We start from the raw sequence: 21,456 nt of genomic DNA, 5'->3' as shown, positions 1-21,456 counted from the left end.
TCAATCGCACAATTGATCTTAAAGTAATTATAATAATAAACAAATGAAGTAATAATATTATAATGAGATAAGAGAGAGAAAGAGAGAAAATATATATATATATAAGAGCATATGCATCGCAAAAACTTTTTTATAGGTCTTAAATAATTATAATGGTATTATAAGTTAAGAGAGAGAAAGATATATATATATATATATATAGATATATTGATCGGTGGAGAGAGAGAGAGATATGAAGATGCTTTTTACCTTTTCTTAAACTGATACCCATTCATGTTCTGACACGTGGCAGTAAGAGCTGCCTTACAACTGATCTTGCTCAAGACCACTCTTCCCCTTGTTCCTCTACTGTTTGAGTTTTTTCTACTTTTTTATACCCAAGAACAGGGTAAAAGATGCTGCGTTACATATGGTCTAAGTCAAGATCAATGCTCAAGACCAGATCTTGCTCAAGACCGTTTCTCCCCATGTTCCTCTACTATTTGAATTTTTTCTATTTTTTGATACCCAAGATCAGTGTAAAAGTTGTTGCATTGAGGATGGTCTTATAACTTTTAGTTTGCATTTAAATAGAAAAAGGTAGTGTGTCTTTAGATTGCTTCAAATGTCTCAATTTCGAATCAACGTTAAGCCTAAATTTTGACATATTTTTTTAAAAATTAAAACAACGTCGTTTTAGGTTGTTCTACCACGTGGAATCCTAGTCAGCTTTATGTTAACGGAATTATAACAGCGTTTACGAATTTGAGGGATTACGTCGGATTTATCTTGTTCGTGTAGGAAATTTAAAATTAATGTGAGTTCATGTAGTTATAAGCACAACTCAAAATTGTGTGTATGAATCCGATAAAGCAACTAAGTTTAGGGGGGAATTGGCCGTTTTGTAGGCCTGGGCGTCTGGTTCGAACCAAAATAAACCGAACCGACCGAACCGAATCTTTCGGTTTTCGGTTTGACTTCAAGCTCAAGAGATAACCAATCGGTAAAATTATGATTGGACTTCGGTTATCGGTTCGGTTCGGTTCGGCAGACGGTACCGATCAGTTTTCTTGGTTTAAGGCTACACCATATATAAACACAAAAACTCTAGACCTAAGTCTTTCTTGTTTTTTCTTTTTCCGCAGCCAAAGAGGTGATCCTTTTTTTTCTCCTTTTCTCCTTCGATCTTCTTCTATTTTCCTTAGATTTTTCTTCCCCACCTCTCTTCTTATCTTCTACAACTCTCCCTATTTCTCGTTGAGATCGTGTCCTAGACAAAGCTCTTCATCCTTCGATCCCTCGCGATATTCAGATAACTTGTAAGCTCTCCCTTTTTATCGTTAAACTTACTTTTCATGTACTATCTATGCTTGTTAGTGTCTTTGATGTGTTTTACTCGTTAAACAGAGTCTTTTGATGTTTAGAGATTTGTTATATTGTCATATCCGGTGGATTGGAAGAGAGTAGCGGCGAAGAGTTTGTAACAGTGGTCTTGGTTCTCGGTGGCTTGGACCGCCGCAGTCCGTCGTCGTTGCCGTACATCGTCTTTTCTCGAAACCCTAATGTTAATGTATATTGGATTTGGGCTTGTAATCTAATAGATTTGTTTTGTGATTCATTTAGATATTTTGGGCCTTTTATCTTTATTTGGCCCAATTTTTGTAGTCGGTAATTATATGTATTTGTTATTTGAGCCCATTATTTAAATTTTTGGTATAAAATTCGGTTTATTCGAACCGAATTAGATTTTTATTTCGGAATTGATTTTAAATCCTATAACCGAACCGAATAAACCGAGAACCGAACTGACCGAACCGAAATTTTATTCGGTTAAATTCGGAAGATTTTTAGTAATCCGAATAAACCGAAAAACCGACTAACCCGATTTAACCGAAAAATTGTGTCTGCGTTTCTTTTCATGCTCAGGGCTTCTGTCATGGTTGCAGTCAAATAAAAAAAATTGGAAATCAACTTAAATAACAAAATTAGGAACGGAAACCAGATTCAGAGCAATAGTTTTCATAACGAAGGGAACTTTCAATCCATTTTTTAAGAAAGATATATTACAACGAGCGTTTTTCAAAAAAAAAAAAAAAAAAAGATTATTACAATATTTTTCAAAAATATTTTAGAATATTTTACGATTAATATATAAAAAATAATCGACCGGAAACGCAGACACAAAGGATCAGACTCTCTTGTTGAACGATCCTTTGACCAGTTGAGAAAAATAATAATCTTAGAAATTTTAGATTCAATTTTGACGGAAACGCAGACACAATTTTGCATGGGTCCTTCACATCCAATATGGCGAGAAAATCCTTTGCATGGTCCCCGACATCAATGCTTTATATATGTATTTTTATATTTTGATACAATTATATCTATGGCAGTCTAAAAACTGTATATGCATGCATGAACAGAGTCAAATCGTAATTTAGTCATTTTGTACATAAAAGGGGTATTTTTAAAAATGGACATCCAAAGGGGGCATTTTTGAAAAGGGGTATTGAAAAAGGGGCATTTTTGTGAGTCTCCCTTTTATTTAATTCCCTTTTTGTTTTATAGTAAAACCTCTATAAATTAATACTCTATAAATTAATAACCTCTCTAAATTAATAAATTCTTCCGGTCCCGAGTTGGGACCAGTGTAAAATATGACATAAATCGATAAACTAATAAGATAATAATTTTTTTGAAAATCTCATATAAACATATGGTCCCATCTATATCATAAATTAATAATTGTATAAACTTATCAATATATATATATATGTATATTTAACTTAATATATATATATATATATGATATAAATTTATATATATGACATAATTTATATATGTCATATATAAATTACTATAATATATATTTAAAATATTATATTAAAAAAAATTAATGAAATATGAATTTCTTATTCGAAAAAAGTTTGTGTTGTTGTTTAAACTTAATAATTGTTTCTCTACTTGCAATTGGTTTTAAAAAGATATTGCTTATAAAGAAAAATATATATTTTTAGATAGAATTTTTTTAAGAATTACAAAATTAGGAAAATCTCTCTATAAATTAATAATTATTAAATTATTGATAAATTAATACCTTTCTAAATTAATAAAATTTTCTAGTCTCAACATTATTAATTTATAGAGGTTTTACTGTATTTAAATCTTGCGTAAATAGTGCAACGTCAGCTATGACGGGAGCATAGAGAGAGCCTTCCCACCACACGTGTCATAAACCTTTAGCTGACTCAAAATCTGTAGCTGTATTTTTCAGAACGAAATTATAATTTCTTTTTTATTTATTTATAATTTCATTAATAATGAAGTTCTTAAAAGTTCTTTTAAGGTAATGTAAAATCAATAAAAAATGTTATATATATTTTTGGATATATGTTTCTCTATCTTAATGTAAGTTGTATGAACAATACATTTTTCTGTAGAAACAATAAAAAGCTATTTTAGATTTTTGATTATTAGAATAAAAATTAAATTTATATTTAATCTGAAAATATAAATTTTTTCAATTTTTCATTAAAATAATCTCGTAATATATAAACTTTACTTAATGATAGAAGTTTTGTAAAAAATAAAATAAAAACACAATATTTTTTTTTGAAAAAAAGACACATGAAAATGTGGCAACCTTATCAAGAATTCATTGTATTCGTTTCTATCAAATGCAAATAAAGTAACTAATATTTAATTTCCTTTTCCAAATGATTACATACTTGTTTTCGAAAATCCTGAAAGTATACAAAATTAAGAAGAAATGCATATTTATATCCAAAAAAGCAAAATTAAGCAGAAAATTTATAAATTACTAAAGTGGGCCAGATAAAATTAATTACATAGAGCCACTCAAATATTTAGATTTGATCTGAGGAAGTTGTTAACCAGACACAACGTATATGAATTCGATTCATTTCCTCATTAACTCTTTTCGTTTCAAAAAAAAAAATTATTAAAAGTACAATCTCTATCAATTTATATCTTTATCCATTATAATTCCAATATAGTCAGCAACTTAATAAGACCTGTCTCCTTCTGTATTCCTTCAATGCAACAACAGAAAAAAAAAAAAGCGAAACCGTAAAACAATATTTATAATTTTAAATTTGGAAAAAAATAGTAATAAAATAAAATAAACAGAGAAAATCCAAGTCGGCTTTAGCCTCTCTTTTGGTCACTATAAATTCGCCTTTTGCTTCTCTCTATCTCTATCACGAGAACTCTCTGTTACGTCTCACGTCACCATCAAATCTAACAAAACACAGAAACTATTTTGTTCTCTAATTTTTTTTGTTATTTGATTTTTTCATTTTCTGGGTTAAATCAAATGGGAACAATAGAGATGGATCCAAAACTGAATGATCTCTCTCAAATCCTCCCTCGTGTCCTCGTCGTCTCTAGACGCACCGTTCGTAAAAACAAATTCGTCGATTTCGTTGGTTCGAACAAAACATAACTCTGTGTTTGTTTTTTTTTTCAATCATGCATGGTTCTGTTTTTTTTGTCATACAAATCAGAACCTTTTTCTTAATGGATTCTGATTTTTTTAATTACAAATCGAAACTTTTGATTGTTTTCTCTTCATAATGCAAATGGCTTTCATGTACCACTATTTTTTACAGTTTTGCACTATTCCGTAAAAACTTACGCCTCTAGTTTACAGCTAAAATTTTTGTACAACTAGTGTTACCAATCGGACCTAGTTTTTGTGGTTATCTGATTTCAAAATTGTGTGTTTTTTTTTTCAGGTGAATATCATCTTGATTTGATAGTACGTTACGGATGTGTACCAGTGATTGTACCAAGAGTAACTGGTGTTCACATGTTACTTGAGAGCTTTAAACCAATTCATGGAGTTTTACTTTGTGAAGGAGAAGATATTGATCCTTCTCTTTATGAATCTGAAATATCTTCTCTTTCTCCTGAAGAGCTTCAAGAGATTAGAGAAACACATGCTAGTGATACAGCTATTGATAAAGAGAAAGATTCCATTGAGTTAGGTCTTGCTAAGCTTTGTCTTGAACAGAACATTCCTTACTTAGGAATCTGCAGAGGATCACAAGTAAATAACTAGTGTCTCTTTTTTAGTTGTGTCTTTTGCTTGGTGACAGAATGTTGATAAGTGTCTTTTTGCAGATTTTGAATGTTGCTTGTGGTGGGACTCTTTATCTAGATTTAGAGAAAGAACTTACGAATAAGTTACCGGAAGAACGAAGAACGAAACATATCGATTATGATAACTATGATGGACATAGACATGTTGTGAGGATTGTTGAGAACAGTCCACTTCATTCTTGGTTTAAAGATTCACTGGATGGTGATAAAATGGAGATTTTAGTTAATAGTTATCATCATCAAGGTGTTAAGAGATTGGCACAGAGATTTGTGCCAATGGCGTTTGCTTCTGATGGATTAATGGAAGGTTTTTACGATCCGGATGCGTATAATCCCGAAGAAGGGAAGTTCATAATGGGTTTACAGTTTCATCCAGAGAGAATGAGACAACATGATCTTGATGAGTTTGATTATCCTGGTTGTCCTGCTGCTTATCAGGTTTTGTGTTCTTGAAGATTGTTGTTAGTTACATTGCAAGTTAAATAAGTTGTGAAATTGAGTTTTTATGTTGTTTTGATTTTATTTGTAGGAGTTTGCAAAGGCGGTGATTGCGTATCAGAAGAAGCTGAATAGCTCATTGTCGGTTCCAAAGACATTGAAGCTTGATAGTGAAATGGAGAATAAAAGAAAGATACTTGTTAGGAGTTTCTCACTTGCTAAGTATATGTACGTTAGAGGTTCTCCTGGGAAGAACCCATCAAAAGAATCAGAACTCGAAGTTGGAGCCGAGTTTCTTGAGGTAAATGATCACTAAATCTCTCTACCTAACTTCACATAATCTTGATTCCTTATACAAGAGGCAAAATGGTTTTTAGACACTTGTTTGGCCTTTCGCTGTCCTTAAGGGTCACATATAATAGTCAGTTTTTTATATCTATATTTAGCATCCATTTTAGATGATGTCTATGGTTGTTATGATGGGCTAAAGCGGCTCGGAACAGACCAGCCCATTTCATGCCGGTTCTGATTTTGGCACATGGGAAACAAAAAATGCATGTGGGATAATGACATAGACATGCATGTAGGTCAAAACCCGTTTTAATGGGTTTAGACCAAAACATGTGGGACGGGTTTTGAAAAGTAGAAAACGGACCTTCATGCGATCCGATCGTTAGGCCCAGCCCACGGGATTGTGACCCACCAGACCACCACAACAACCTTAGTGATGTCCTACTTTTAGTTTTTTCTTGACTCATGGTTTATCATAGTTGAAGTATTATTGTATCTTTTTGCTAAGTTGGTCATTTATGTCTGGTGTAGTCCAACACGGCGCTGAGCGCGGAGCAAGAGATGAGGCTGAAGGAGATGGGAGCGACGGTGAGAAACGGAGGATCATATATGAAAAAGTTGAAAGTAGACGAGGATAAGAAGAGGATGGCGAGGAACATGATGAACAAAATGAACATAGAGCAACTCTCAGAGCTTATGGCATTTTATCATTTGATGGGTAATATCTGTGGAGAAGTTTTGGAGAGAAAGCTTCAAGGCAATGTCAATGAATGCTTGAGGGATCTGTGAGTTTCATATGAATGAAACGCATGCAGAGGATGCTTTAAGAAAAAAAGGCCACTTTTGTGAATTTTGCTTTTTTTTTTTTTTTGAAATATTTTGGTCAAAAGATGTGAAAATGGTAACGCGTGTGTGATCAATTTAATGGTATCTAACAGTCATAGATGTTTTGCCAACGATTTTTTTTTTAATTACAACTATTTTCATGATTTGCTTTGGCTAATATTGCTGATGTAAATGGTTTAAACGTTTTGTGATTGTAGAAGCTCCTTTGTCACATTGGTTGACTAAGGGTTGATTAATGCTTTTACACGAAGAGGTCTGGGGTTCGAATCCCAGATATTGCGATTTATTAACAAATTTGCAGATTAATGAAGACAAGTGTGCAAGAGATCTCCAGCGATGTACAATTATAGCCGTTCGCCAGGATTCTACGCAGAGAAGGAAGTGTCGCTAGGTCGTGGATCATTGAAGGTATTCATCAAGATCACGAAGAAGGAAGTGTAGTCTGTTGTGGATCTAGTAAGGATCGGAAGGAATTGTCAGTTGTAAAATCGTCTATGTAACAGTTCTCATAATTTGCAATTAATAATAAATCTAGACAAAAAAAAAAAAAAACGTTTTGTGAAACTAGCACATTTATTATGAATTATGGAAGATAGATATACTACTGGGTATACTCCATGAGTCCTCTGCAAACTAACCGACTGAAAGTATTGAACCGGAACCGAAGTAAAAAAAACCCAACCGAAAATTTAACATACTCGAATAGATTCAAAATTCTAACACCGGAACCGCTACTGAACTTAAATATTTCGGATAGCCGAAAATTTCCGATACAATCATATATCCAAAATATTAGTTATTTTAGACCACATAACCAAGATACTTGAAAAATATGAAAATACCAAAAATATCCAAAAATACCCAAAAATATCCAAAAGAAAATATCTAAACCAAAATCGAAACCAAATCGAGATTTTTCAATATATCCGATTAGATCATAAACTTTATAACCAAAAGAACCGGAACTGAATGGAATCGAATCGGAACCGATCCGAATATCCGAAAGCCTAGTTAACTATAATAATGGTGTACAAAATTAAAATAAACAATTTTAATCATATATAGAAAAATTTAGGATTATCGCCATTTTAATCACCCCTTTGTCTTGCATATTTATTGATAACGATTAGAATGACGTTAATTCCACTTAGGGCCTGACTGATTTATAAACAGCGGGTGCGGTTGCGATTACAGGAGTTTGTGGAAGCGGACAGTTGCGGTTTCAAGTGTTATTAAACATTTTGAACGACTGGTCTAGCAGTTGAAAATTGGTGCATTTGTAAAAGTTTTATGACTGGTTAATCAGCGGGTGCGACAGCGGTTAAATCGAAAATGACCAAAATAAATATAATCTATAATTATATAAAGTATAAAAACACCAAATATAAAACACAAAATATTTATATTATTATGATAAAATATAAAAAATTAAATATAATTAATAATAAAACATATATAAAATTTTACATCATTATTCAAAAATAAATAAATTTCATAGTTAAATGCTTACTACTTCATGCATTTGGTTCATAAAAAACTGTATAAACTAATATGGCAAATTACAAAAAAAAAAAAAAAAAAAAAGTAGGACAAACTATGTTTTCAATTCGTAGATCTTCAGGATAAATAATATTGTTACAATATTTGCGTTAGTATTTTGTCATTCTCCAGTTTGGATCGACGCCATGATTTTGATAGAGAAAAATTAGGGTTTTGAGTATTAACGTTAATATATACATTGTCTGATATTTTTTAAAAAATTTATTTGCTGTTTTTTTATTTTTAATATATATAGGGTTTATAATAATAAAAAATTGACACAATTTTAATCATATATAGAAAAATTTAGGATTATCGCCATTTTAATCACCCCTTTGCCTTGCATATTTATTGATAACGATTAGAATGACGTTAATTCCACTTAGGGCCTGACTGATTTATAAACAGCGGGTGCGGTTGCGATTACAGTAGTTTGCGGAAGCGGACAGTTGCGGTTTCAAGTGTTATTAAACATTTTGAACGACTGGTTTAGCGGTTGAAAATTGGTGCATTTGTAGAAGTTTTATGACTGGTTAATCAGCGGGTGCGACAACGGTTAAATCAAAAATGACCAAAATAAATATAATTTATAATTATATAAAGTATAAAAACACCAAATATAAAACACAAAATATTTATATTATTATGATAAAATATAAAAAATTAAATATAATTAATAATAAAACATATATAAAATTTTACATCATTATTCAAAAATAAATAAATTTCATAGTTAAATGCTTACTACTTCATGCATTTGGTTCATAAAAAAACTGTATAAACTAATATGGCAAATTACAAAAAAAAAAAAAAAAATAGGACAAACTATGTTTTCAATTCGTAGATCTTCCGGATAAATAATATTGTTACAATATTTGCGTTCGTATCTTGTCATTCTTCAGTTTGGATCGACGCCATGATTTTGATAGAGAAAAATTAGGGTTTCGAGTATTAACGTTAATATATACATTGTTTGATATTTTTAAAAAAATTTATTTGCTGTTTTTTTATTTTTAATATATATAGGGTTTATAAAAAAAAAAAAATTGACACATGGTACCGCCCGCAAGCTTTTGAGAGCTTTTAAAATTCAGTGACTTCGAGCGGTTTAAAGTGATTTCTATATTAATTTTAAACATTAGAAACCGCAATTGCCCATAAACGCAGCGTTTGCAGGTGGTAGAGAGACCAATAAATCTGCAAGAGAGAGATGCTATTGATTCAAGCAGATGTTCTGATGGGCCAAACAGGCCCAGATCGGCCCATTCCATTTAAAGCCCAGGAACCTTGATTAATGCAGTGGGCAGATGATGTTTATGGTTCATCGCCTTAATTTATTGTGTCAACTGTTATTATGCAATGATCAATAGCTTTAATTTCCAGAAAATCAACTCATGCCTGTAGTGAATTCTCCTAAGATATGTTCCTCTGTACACTAATACATTCGTACAAAAAGAATAATATATCCGTTAGATTTACACATTGCAGAGTCATAAAGTATAAGGTGATTTTATTTTTTTAATTATGTGAAGTTTTCACTCATCTTTCTTCACAGATCCAAAGGCTCTCTCATCTTCGATATCTTCTATGATTCTATCGATATGAAGTCTATGCCAGAGAAGTCAACCTTCTAACTTTAATTCTACATAATTAATTAGCCAATAATGTATTCTCATTGACTAGAGTGAGCCAATTTCTATACTCCAATAACGTTTAATATTTCTTATAGTTGTTGTCATATTTTTGTATACATAAACGTAAAATGCTATTTCTACATAACACAGTATGAATAAAATTACATTCAAACTCTATCACTTTTCCTCCTAGAAATATTTGTCTGAAATAGTTTTTCTTGTACGTTAACAAGATTTTCCACAGTGAATGGCTTTTAAGTTTTTTTCTGGATGACTTACAAATAAAACAAAGAAAAGTATTCCAAAGTCAACTAACAAAGACGTGTCATTTACTTATCCAAGTCTAGAATATGAGTATCTGTCTTTCTCAAACTTGACTTAGTCGTGGTTCGACATTTCCAATAGCTCTTTCTGTCTCCACTTGATTTTTTTTTTTTTTTTTTTTTTTTTTCTGGTTTATTTTCGTTTAATCATTTATCTACTCTGCTTTAACTCGAACCAACAACTCCAGAAAAAGAAACTACTTTTCAGATATCAATCATGTTCTCTCCACTACTCTTCAGATTCTCAAAACCTAATTCTTTTCTGGTCCTTCTCTTCTTCTTGTCCTTCTTTAACTGTCTTCCTTGTGCTCTAAGTCAACGAGAACCATGTGATACTCTGTTTCGTTGTGGGAATCTCACAGCCGGTTTCCCTTTCTGGGGAGTGGCTCGGCCTCAACCTTGTGGTCATCCATCTTTAGGGCTTCACTGCAATAAACAATCGAATTCGACTTCTTCGACTTCTCTAATCATCTCAGGTCTGATGTACCGTGTTCTCGAAGTAAATATCACAAATAGTACTACTCTTAAATTAGTAAGGCAAGACTTTTCAGGTCCATTCTGCTCGGCTTCATTCAGCGGTGCAACGTTGGCTCCTGAACTCTTTGAGCTTTTGCCGGACTACAAGACCCTCTCCGCTTACTACCTCTGCAACCCTCATCTTCATTATCCTGCGAATTTCACATGTCCAAATAAGGGTGTTGGCTTGATGTATCAGGATGATTTGTATCACAATAACTGTGGTGGGAGTTTCAACATCACTGTTCCGATAGGTTATGCCCCAGAGGAGGAAGGTTTGAATGTAACCAATTTGGAAAGTGTTCTTAAAAAAGGATTCGAGGTGAAGCTGAGTATTGACGAGAGACCGTGTAAAGAATGTAAATCCACTGGTGGAATTTGCGCCTACCAGGTTGCAACTCCGGTTTGCTGCAAGACAAACTCGTCATCAGAACTCGAATGCATCCCAATGATTCCATCAGGATCTAATATTGGTAAGTTTCTGAACTATAAGCAAGTTTCTTACGTATAGCATTCAAGTTTTTCCCTTTTCAAACTTGTGCAGTATTACTACAATGCAACAGGACTAAACCAGAAAATAACATATTCCTCATAAAGTCTCAACAAGACTTGCCGATCTACACCCTCTTAGTTCCACTATGACAAATACAGAAACTAAAATCCCCTACGTTGCGTATTTGAAAAATCCCCAAGCATATAAAACATTCTAATCACCAAGAAACGCAGCTCATACTTCGGTGTTCTAAGTTATCTAAGACAACACTTTTCACAGTACCTTAAACCAAGTCACAATTTTCTTTTCGTTTAATGTGTCTCTGTCGGTTTTAGCAGTGTTAAGACATACCTTACTTCCTAATGAGCTCAAGAGAGAAGGTAGAAAGTAAAAACTTGAGCGCCCTAAAAGTCTTGATCTGTCTCCAGCAACTTTACATAAACAATTTCCATAAGTCATTTTCAGAGTATGAAAATGTTCTTTACCATGAAATCGTCTCCTTCTTTTCCATCATCAACATCGTCCAGTTTCCACGGTAATACTAAAGAGTCTTTGCCTTGTTCAACTCTTCATCCTCTGCATATACCTTTTGATGCAATGACATTTGTCTGAAACCGACAGAGAAAGTGGAGGGCCAAATTACGGTCAAGTCGATTTTCTTCATTAGTCCATTTTAACCCCTTTGTAGATTTTCCTCATTAGTCTATTTTTATCCTCTTTTCTACTTTTTGCCTGACTTTTCCAAGTAAAGTTCTTGCACCGGCACTTGGTTTTAGCATTTTAGGTAATCCTACAAACATAAAATAAATTAGAAGTTATTAGTTAAATAACAACCAAGCAAAATAATATCTTAATTGTCTATCAGTCTATTCGAAGACTTAGTCCTCCTAACCCACCTAATTCCAAAGAAATTTCCCATAGGAAATTTACTATTAGATAAACAACAAAGAAAAAGAAACCTTACTTTTCTTTCACCTCATATAAAACCATGGCTTAGACAAACACAATTTACCAAATTCCTCAACAGTCTTTGACTTCTTCTTCTTCAGTCTCTTGTTCATCTCCAAAAAAAAACAAAAAAAACAGAGTGCACCATGATCAATCTGATTCAGTCACTTACAAAATCTTGGTCCTATACAATCATATGGATGCTCTGTGTGATCCCCTCTTGTGTTTTGTCAGTTGATGAGCGTCACAGTCTCTGCGCTCATCCGTTTAGCTGTGGTTATCATATAGATCTCTATTATCCCTTTTGGACACCTGAGAGAAAAGAGTGCGGTCACCCAGATTTTGAGGTCAACTGCAGGCGAGATTTCGCAGAGTTTAGTATATCCTCCGTGCAGTTCCGAATCCTTGAGATGAACTATGAGTCACATATCATAAGACTTGCCAGAACGGATTATCTCAACAATCTTTGTCCTCGGTATCCTGAGAATGCAACAATCAACCAAGATGTTCTTCCGTTTTCTAACGACACCAAGCTGTCAAGTTTTTACTACGACTGCCCATATCCAATGGTAGATGTTCAACCCAATGATTACATTAGACGGCTTAACTGTAAGGACGAAATTGGTAGGCGAAGTTACTTTGTCTCGCCCCCTTCACATTCTGGCGATAGAGCTATCTTAGGTCAGTTAAATGCATCTTGTAAAAGAAACGTCGGTATTCCAGTATCTCAATCTGTCTTGAAGACAGAGAAAAATCAGCGTCTGGAGGATGTTTTTAATGAGGGTTTTGAACTTAGCTTTAACAGTGAGTGTGCCCGATGTGTAACATCAGGGGGCGCTTGTGGCTGGAGCTCGACAAAATTCGTCTGCTATTGTAAAGATAAGCCTCGCGAGCATACTTGCTATCCCAGAAAGAAGAGTAATGATTCCTCTTGCTCTGTTTCTCTGAAAATTCCAACTAACTTTAAGTTAATATGAATATCAATGTGTGTCTGAATCTGATTTGCTAATCTTCTTCCATACGAACCAGATCTTTTCCTTTCCTCTTTAAGCTTTGTTTTTTGTACGATTCTACACAACTGCCTTGACTTTGAACTAACATTTTTCTCATGGTAAATGTTCAAGCAGGTCTCTCCAAAAAAGCGAAAATTGGTAGGTGTCCATCCTTTTTCCTTTCAACGAAACTAATTTCAGTAGAACATACCTAAGTAACAGCATAATAATACGAAGCTCTTGTCTTTTCGTCTATCTCTAGGCATTGGATTCGCTTCTGGATTCTTGGGTGCCACTCTTATAGGCGGATGTTTGTTCTGTATCTTCATCCGGCGAAGGAAGAAACTTGCAGCACAATACACAAGCAAAGGCCTATCAACAACAACGACTTACTCAATGTCAAACACTCCAACTTCCACAACAATATCTGGCAGCAATCACTCTCTTGTGCCTTCAATGTCTAACCTTGCACACGGAAGCGTCTACTTTGGAGTTCAAGTCTTCAGCTACGAAGAACTCGAAGAAGCCACTGAGAATTTCTCTAAAGAGCTTGGAGATGGAGGCTTCGGTACGGTCTACTACGGTGTACTAAAAGACGGACGAGCTGTAGCTGTAAAACGACTCTTCGAAAGATCACTAAAACGCGTGGAACAATTCAAGAACGAAATCGAGATCTTGAAGTCCTTAAAACACCCGAACCTAGTGATTCTATACGGATGCACAACAAGACATAGCAGAGAGTTACTCCTAGTCTACGAATACATTTCCAATGGCACACTCGCTGAACATCTCCATGGAAACCAAGCACAATCTCGCCCTATTTGTTGGCCTGCTCGACTCCAAATCGCCATCGAAACCGCAAGCGCATTGTCCTATCTCCACACTTCAGGTAAACACAAACTGAAACATACACAATGAGAGATTCCTAATGATTCTTGATTTGTGATGATAACTTCTCTGATTCAGGGATCATACACAGAGATGTCAAAACTACTAACATTCTTCTAGATAGCAATTACCAAGTGAAAGTAGCCGATTTCGGACTTTCGCGGTTGTTTCCGACGGATCAAACTCATATCTCCACCGCACCACAAGGTACTCCGGGATATGTAGATCCTGAGTACTACCAATGTTACCGTCTAAACGAGAAGAGCGACGTATACAGCTTCGGAGTCGTACTCTCCGAACTAATCTCATCAAAAGAAGCCGTCGATATCACCAGACACCGCCACGATATTAACCTAGCGAACATGGCGATTTCGAAAATCCAAAACGACGCCGTTCACGAACTCGCGGATCTATCACTCGGATTCGCGAGAGATCCTTCGGTGAAGAAGATGATGTCGTCGGTTGCTGAATTAGCGTTCCGGTGTTTGCAACAAGAGAGAGAAGTACGACCATCGATGGATGAGATCGTTGAGATTTTGAAAGGGATTCAGAAGGAAGGGATTAAAGATTCGAAGGATGTTGTGGTGGAGATTGATGTGAACGGTGGTGATGATGTTGGATTGTTGAAGCATGGTGTTCCTCCGCCGTTATCGCCGGAGACTGATAAAACGACGGCGAGTAGTTCGAATACGACGGCGAGTTCGTTTTGAAAGAGAGTAGGAAGAGACTCTGGGCCTAAAAGAGGGTTCGTTGTCAGTAAATAAAACCATTGTTAAATTTTCACCTTTTGACTTTTTTTTTTTTCTCTTGTCGTTAAACTTTTTGACTTTTTTGTTAGTTTGTTTGATTTTGCATTAATGGACCATTACTATTACGATTAGTTTTATATATGATCTATATGTCGAAACTAAGTAATACTCTGTGAGCATTGTGATTTTACAAACTAATTTTGTGGTATTTGATTTTAGTAGAATTTATGATTGTAAGAACTATATTATATGACATATATGTGTAACATAGGAATACATGTTCAATGTCGACATCATAAGAAGCAAGTAAATTATATATGGTTTTATAATAGAATTTACGATTATTTTGTTATGAATGTAGTTGCATATTTATGAGTGTCAAAATGGACTAAACCGTCCACTGCCGTCGTGAAAACATCAATCCACTTGTCTTACAATGTGATAACAAATTTTGCGGGTCAACTCGTATGCTATTAAAATAAAATAAAATTTCATAAATTAATGGGATATTTATTGAGGTTTTAAAAACTAAAAATATATATATCAACTAAGTTTTAACTTTAACTATAATTTTTTTGAATATTTAAAATATTTTATGTAGGTTAAAATATATATGATATTTCTATTTTATAATATTTTAAACTTTTTTGCCAAATTAACATATTAAAATTATTTTACTTTCTGATCAAATTATATTATAAATATTTGAACATTTTTTTTTCAAGTTTAAATATGTATGGTTTATATTATATGGTTTAATTAGATGGTTTAACTAAGAAATCAGATTAAATCAAATAAGCACATTCGAATTTGGACGCTTATTAAGTATGTATGATTCATCGGCAATAACATCAACAAGATATTTGATAAGGCTTGGCAATTTAGCGATTAGACACTAAAGATTACTTCATATCACATATTACCAAAAATGAGTGAAGTTATAATATTGCTTGGTCATTGTGAAATCTATGTGAAAGAGAACATAATAAGGAGATAATATGCTATATATAAAAGATGAAGAGCGTAGAAAGTCTCTCCATTATACATCATCATCTCTATATAATTGTTAAAAAATGATTTTTTTATTTATCGCTCTTTAATGAAAAAAATAACTAAGAAACCTGTTGAATCCTATAAAAGTCGGTTTAGATAGACTCATTTTCCTAGTTGTAAATCGCAATTAATCAATATTTTTAAGAAAATACAGTAAAGCATAAATTGAAATAACGCTGATTTTGGTTCAGTATATTACTTTAAAGTTTTTCTTTGTCATCATCATTGGTTTTTGAAAATGATATGAGGTAAAGAACCAAAATGAAAGAGATCTCACTTTTATTTGACTAATAAGATAACATAAGCTTAATATGTAGGTGTACTATACTTGTGCAAAAGTTAAAAAATTGATAAATCTTGAAAATTCCACCACTTTGTAAGATGAGCATAAAGATTAGTTTCAACTCTTTTTTCTTTTCAAAATTTGGACAAAATCGATTTTCTTTCTTAATACAAAAAGATTGAATATTGTTGGAATTACTTTAAAACATTATGGTCTTCACAAAAAAAAAACTTAAAAAATTTATTGTATTCAGTCAAGTCGGAGTATTGAGTTCTTTTTTAAAATGGGAAAGCATGGAGAAACGCAATTCCTAATGCAATAGCGCAATTGTATGCACCTCTGAAACAGGGGTTCCATAAACTGCAGAGGTACATTGCTCATATAAAGAATCTTCAAGATCCGAAGATTGCACTGTTAAAAGTTGAGTGTGAAGCTTTACTTGTAGGTAAATGTGCTAGATTGAATGAATTAGCTTCTTTGTTAGAGAGCAAGCTTCTGAAAACGGAATATGAGCTCTAGGGTGAGATGTCTCTCTTGAAAATGGAGTTTGAAAGAGTAGGTTTCGACTTTTTCATTGATTATTTAGCTATGGCTTATTTTCTTAATATTGTTTATGGATGAATTAGTTTAGATACATGCTTAAAAATAAAGAGTAATTAATTGTCTTTTAAAACTTCAATAGTTTTTAAAAATACATGCTTGGTTGTTTCATAAATCATGATCTCTTAATGCTAGTCATCCTTACTATTCCTTTTGCCGCAACTGTCATTCTTGTGTCATTGCCAAGCTTCACTGTGTGATTAAAATCTATCAAAACAAATACCCAACAATCCCTCCCTTAAGCTAAATCACTGATTATATACCCATCGCTCGTTTTCTTACAATTGTGCTCCTAAGTTTGTATTATGTGTAACTTGTGCTGGCTGAGTTAAATCAGCATGTTAAGGTTGTTGAACTCTTTAGAACTTCATTTATAGCTCTTTAAAACTCATGCTTTATTGTTTCAAGAAGTTTTTGGGATGAATGCTCAACTCGCCACAGCTAAAGTCGACAGCTCTCGGGGCCTTACGTATTTTTCTGAAGTAAAAATCACTTGTTCTAAAAAAGATATTTTCTATTTTGTAGTGGTTAATTTACTTTATCCACGCTAGACTAAATTCAATGATCGTCTCTTGTCTGTTTGAAAAATAAAATTTATCAAAAAAAATATTAATCCTTAAACCTACTTAAAGAGTATGCTTTCGAGGTTAAAACGTTAAAGAAAATTAGACATATTATGAGGCAAGCTTTGTTTGGAGTCACCGTTTTAGACATACCAGAGTAATCATATTAATTAATATATAAACGGTTACCAATTATATATGTTTGTAACAACCTGACAAATTTCGGGTTGCATATAAACCCACATGGTCCACTTCATAGAAATGATATTACTCACAATAAATAGTTAAATACTATCATTTTACATTGATAACCACAAAAGCCAAACCGAATAACATGAATTAAATATCATTTTACTATAGTCAAACCTTAAAGTCTTATTTATACTATGAAACAAGATTATTCAATTTTATTAATTTAGATTGTCTCCACAGGCAAGCTATATGGAGTGGAGATGTGGGATGCCACTAACTGTATTTGCTCCGTTAACGTGAATTCAAATCTACCACCCCAACAAGTCACCACAACTCACGAATATATTTACTTGGCCATCTATACTATTGGGAATCACTCAAACATAAATAACCTTATAAAGTGTAAAGTATTACAAAAATGTCATTAGTTTTAGTTTTTAAATAAATTCATTAAAGATACAATAGTAATCACAAAATAATATATTTAAATAAAAAATAATAAAATTCTTTAAAGTAATTATTAGTTTCCAAAAATTAAACTCACTTTCTCTCTCTTATTAATTATGGACAAAAATTATATAAAAATTTTCTAAAAAGTTGTTAACCAATGAGAATTGAAAAACTAAGATTTGATATCCAACTAAAATTTTATCTAAACCAATCCTAATAAACTATTCTATATCAAAAATAAAAAGAAAAATAATACCATTTTAATTCAAAATTAAAAACACTATAGTTTAAAAAAATTTATCAATGGAGGATTTTAAGATTGAATTTGAAATTTTGTAAAAAAATTAAATACAAATATTTAAGACTCAGTTTTGTTATAATATTTTCACAAATTTTGAAATATAAAACAAAATTTTATTTCACAATTTCTAAAAAACGATATTGGGTATTCTTTTAGAGCAAGTTTCAGAAAAATCTAAACAATAGATTGTACATATTAATTTCGAAATATTTTGTGTTTTCTTTTTTTTTTCTTCTCAACCGGATCTTCTTTAAACCAATCCATAATATATTGCACACAGTTTTCGAAATAAAATGAAAATAGAAATTACAAGATGGAAAGGGAACATATATTAAAAATCAAACTAAATACCCAACTGGTATGAGTTCGGGTTATGAGCACTATATAAATAAATTTGTTTACACACATAACCATCTATATATACATTTTTGGATCACAATTAGCAAATAAATCCTGAAGTTGAGAAGTATTTACAATGGCATGCCATTAACATTAATTATTTAGATTTGTTTTATTTAAGTAAAGATTTTTAAATGAAATTCATTTCTCATATATTTAGCAAAAGTCTCTACAAAATCTTTCCTTAAGTAAAGATTTTGAAATCAAATAAGTTTTCAACAATTTACCAAAAATCTCTACACAATCTTTTTAAAAATCTCGACTTAGTTAACTTCTGATTTTTATCTGCAAAAAAAAAAAATTAATAGTAACGAATGATGTAAAAATCAGGAATGTTGATACTTAATACTACAATTTCTTCCACTTTTTTTTTCATATAATGAAAATTATTTTTTAGGGATATTTTCTCAAAACCTCTAAATACAACAAATGGTTTCAAAAGATAGCTTCTCTTTTGGCGGGTCGACACGCAAACCCGCAACTCTCTACGGGCTTATCCGCATGAACCTGCGACCCATAGTGGATAAAAATATTATTCAAAAAAAATAACAAATGATGTTTAATTTTACGGAACGGGGTTATATGGTGTAACGGGTTTAGATCGATATTAATATTAAACAATATACTTTGGATGAAATCTTAGAGTTAAAAATCAAAATTTAATTATAAAATCAGAAACACTAAACAAAATAAACAATATTAACAAAACAAATACAACTTAAAATTTTGCTAAATAATTTTTTAGTTATAAAAAATCGACCCGCGGTGTACCGCGGGATAAAATCTAGTGTACATACGTTTTCAGTTACACATACTCTATTTATGACAGATATGGGACCGTAATATCTTTATTTTACGTGTACGTGACAGGTTATGGGACAAAGAATTTATGAGAGATACCAGACGGGATATGTTTCCTGTTCCAAAATAGTTACGCCTTGCTAATATAAATGAAATAACCCTAACTAAAACCGAATTCATATCCTATTTAACATATGTAATCAAACTGTTACAATTGATTTGATTAGTTAAGAAAATAAAAATGTAACACCATTTAACTTTTGCAACTAAATTAGTCCGGATCTTAAAATATAATTATGCATTAACGCAACTGAATTTTTTGTTCATTACTCTAACTTTATAATATTTGTATTATTACGAAGTTCACTAATACAACAAAATATTTTATATTTTAAAAATCTATATAACAATTTCTATAAAAATATTTCTACACGTACGTGGATCCAGATCTAATACACTAAAATATATATCATAAAATAACAAAATAATTTATATTGAATTAAATTTTGTTAAAAAAATTTTAAAATATAAAACCCCGCACGTATGTGCGGGTCATGATCTAGTTAGAATTTTAAAAGAGAAAAATTAAACGAAATGTATATATCTATTTTGAAAATTGTGAGGTACGTTATCTATCATCTTAACAAAATCAAATAAGTTTGGAAAACTATGAAAATTTGCCTTTTGTACAATTCGAGCTTGAAGATCATATGAATTAATATAATAATAAATGCATGAAGACTACATAATCTTCCTTTTAACGATAACTAAGAGTATAATTTTACAAATGAATTCAGAGCTACCTTTGTAAACTCATTGTGTTCGATTTGGAAAACCAATAGAGGAATGTTGTTTAGATTAGAATGTTTTGCAGACAGACAGAAAAATAGGTTAGTCATCAAAAATATATATTCATATAATAATAATAATAATATATGTATTAATTAATTAATTTAATCTACATTAATTTTATCAAGTATACAGTATGGTTTTAAAAAAATTTAATGAAGAAATCATTATATGACTTAAAAATATATTACAGGAACGACTTCTATGATTATTATATAAATCAAGGTTAACAAAAAAAGATTATTATATAAACCTAGATCCAAAGATTCTAAAGATTATTTTCTTAGTCTAATTTTTTATGAAAATATTAGTACTACATAGTTTGACTAAAAGGTAGTAATATAGTTTTTTATTTTATTTTAAAGTAGTGATATAGTTTATTCATTATAACAAACCGTAATGACATAAGCTTCAATAATTTATTACTTTTTACTTGTTTGTTTTTTATTTATAACTAGGGTATAATCCGGACTACGTCCGATATATATTTGATAATTAAATTGATATAATTTAAACTTATTTTTTAGTTTTTAAGAATATATATGAAATAGTATCTTACATTTAAAAAAAAAAAACATGTATGGTACAATTAATTGATCAGTTTTATCAATGTTTAAAATTATTCTTGTCATATATATTTAATAACTTTCATTTTTCTAAAAGTTTCTTTTATTACTATTAATTATAGGGAGACTCACAAAAATGCCCCTTTTTCAATACCCCTTTTCAAAAATGCCCCCTTTGGATGTCCATTTTTAAAAATACCCCTTTTATGTACAAAATGACTAAATTACCCTTCTTTTAATAAAAGATATCATAAATATATAAGGAAATATAACAAAATTAGGTCCACAAAATACAAAATATTTTTTGGCGGGAAAAGTGATCCCCCAATTTTTCCCGCCAAAACACTTGTAAAAATTTGTAAAACCTTTAAAATACCTTGTAAAATTTTCCCGTAAAATTTTTCCCGCCAAAAAATTTTCCCGCCAAAAATTTTTTTTTGCGGGAAAAGTGATTCCGCAATTTTTTTGGCGTTAAATTTTTGGCGGGAAAATTTTTCCCGCCAAAAATTTACAAGGTATTTTAAAGGTTTTTTACAAGGTATTTATAAGGTTTTACAATGTATTTTAAAAGGTTTTACAACGTATTTACAAGGTATTTATAAGATATTATAAGATTTTACAAGCTACAATTAATATGAG

The 21,456-nt window shown here is 31.7% G+C and overlaps 2 protein-coding genes and 1 long non-coding RNA gene across 5 annotated transcripts; 2 read left to right on the top strand and 1 right to left on the bottom strand.

The window, feature by feature from the left end:
- The first annotated feature begins 4,185 nt into the window (after positions 1-4,185).
- LOC9306932 lies at positions 4,186-6,886 on the top strand. Its single transcript, XM_002870816.2, has 5 exons — positions 4,186-4,427; positions 4,737-5,050; positions 5,125-5,541; positions 5,633-5,842; positions 6,364-6,886. Exons 1-5 carry the CDS (start codon positions 4,316-4,318, stop codon positions 6,619-6,621), a joined length of 1,311 nt encoding a protein of 436 aa, XP_002870862.1. The 5' UTR covers positions 4,186-4,315; the 3' UTR covers positions 6,622-6,886.
- A 3,142-nt stretch (positions 6,887-10,028) lies between these two features.
- Positions 10,029-14,984, top strand: LOC9306931 (LEAF RUST 10 DISEASE-RESISTANCE LOCUS RECEPTOR-LIKE PROTEIN KINASE-like 1.3). Of its 2 annotated transcripts, XM_021017498.1 has the most exons (5): positions 10,029-11,163; positions 12,366-13,049; positions 13,259-13,282; positions 13,386-14,012; positions 14,090-14,984. In XM_021017498.1, the coding sequence occupies exons 1-5, from the start codon at positions 10,392-10,394 to the stop codon at positions 14,719-14,721; spliced, it is 2,739 nt and encodes a 912-aa protein (XP_020873157.1). In that variant the 5' UTR covers positions 10,029-10,391; the 3' UTR covers positions 14,722-14,984. The 2 variants fall into 2 exon arrangements, with proteins under 2 accessions (XP_020873157.1, XP_020873158.1); XM_021017499.1 differs by lacking the exon at positions 12,366-13,049 and having other exon boundaries at positions 10,033-11,163.
- On the bottom strand, positions 10,752-12,322 carry LOC110226327. 2 transcript variants are annotated; one of them, XR_002330393.1, is made up of 4 exons: positions 12,148-12,322; positions 11,535-11,973; positions 11,038-11,098; positions 10,752-10,842 (listed from the first exon to the last, which is right to left on the bottom strand). It is a non-coding gene; the product is annotated as an uncharacterized LOC110226327 (long non-coding RNA). The 2 variants fall into 2 exon arrangements; XR_002330392.1 differs by lacking the exon at positions 10,752-10,842 and having other exon boundaries at positions 11,011-11,098.
- Positions 14,985-21,456: the final 6,472 nt, after the last annotated feature.

This window comes from Arabidopsis lyrata, assembly GCF_000004255.2.
Source record: "Arabidopsis lyrata subsp. lyrata unplaced genomic scaffold ARALYscaffold_7, whole genome shotgun sequence".
Taxonomy (NCBI): Eukaryota; Viridiplantae; Streptophyta; class Magnoliopsida; order Brassicales; family Brassicaceae; genus Arabidopsis; species Arabidopsis lyrata.
Note: the sequence above shows the minus strand (reverse complement) of the source record. Positions and strands in the feature narration are given on the sequence as shown.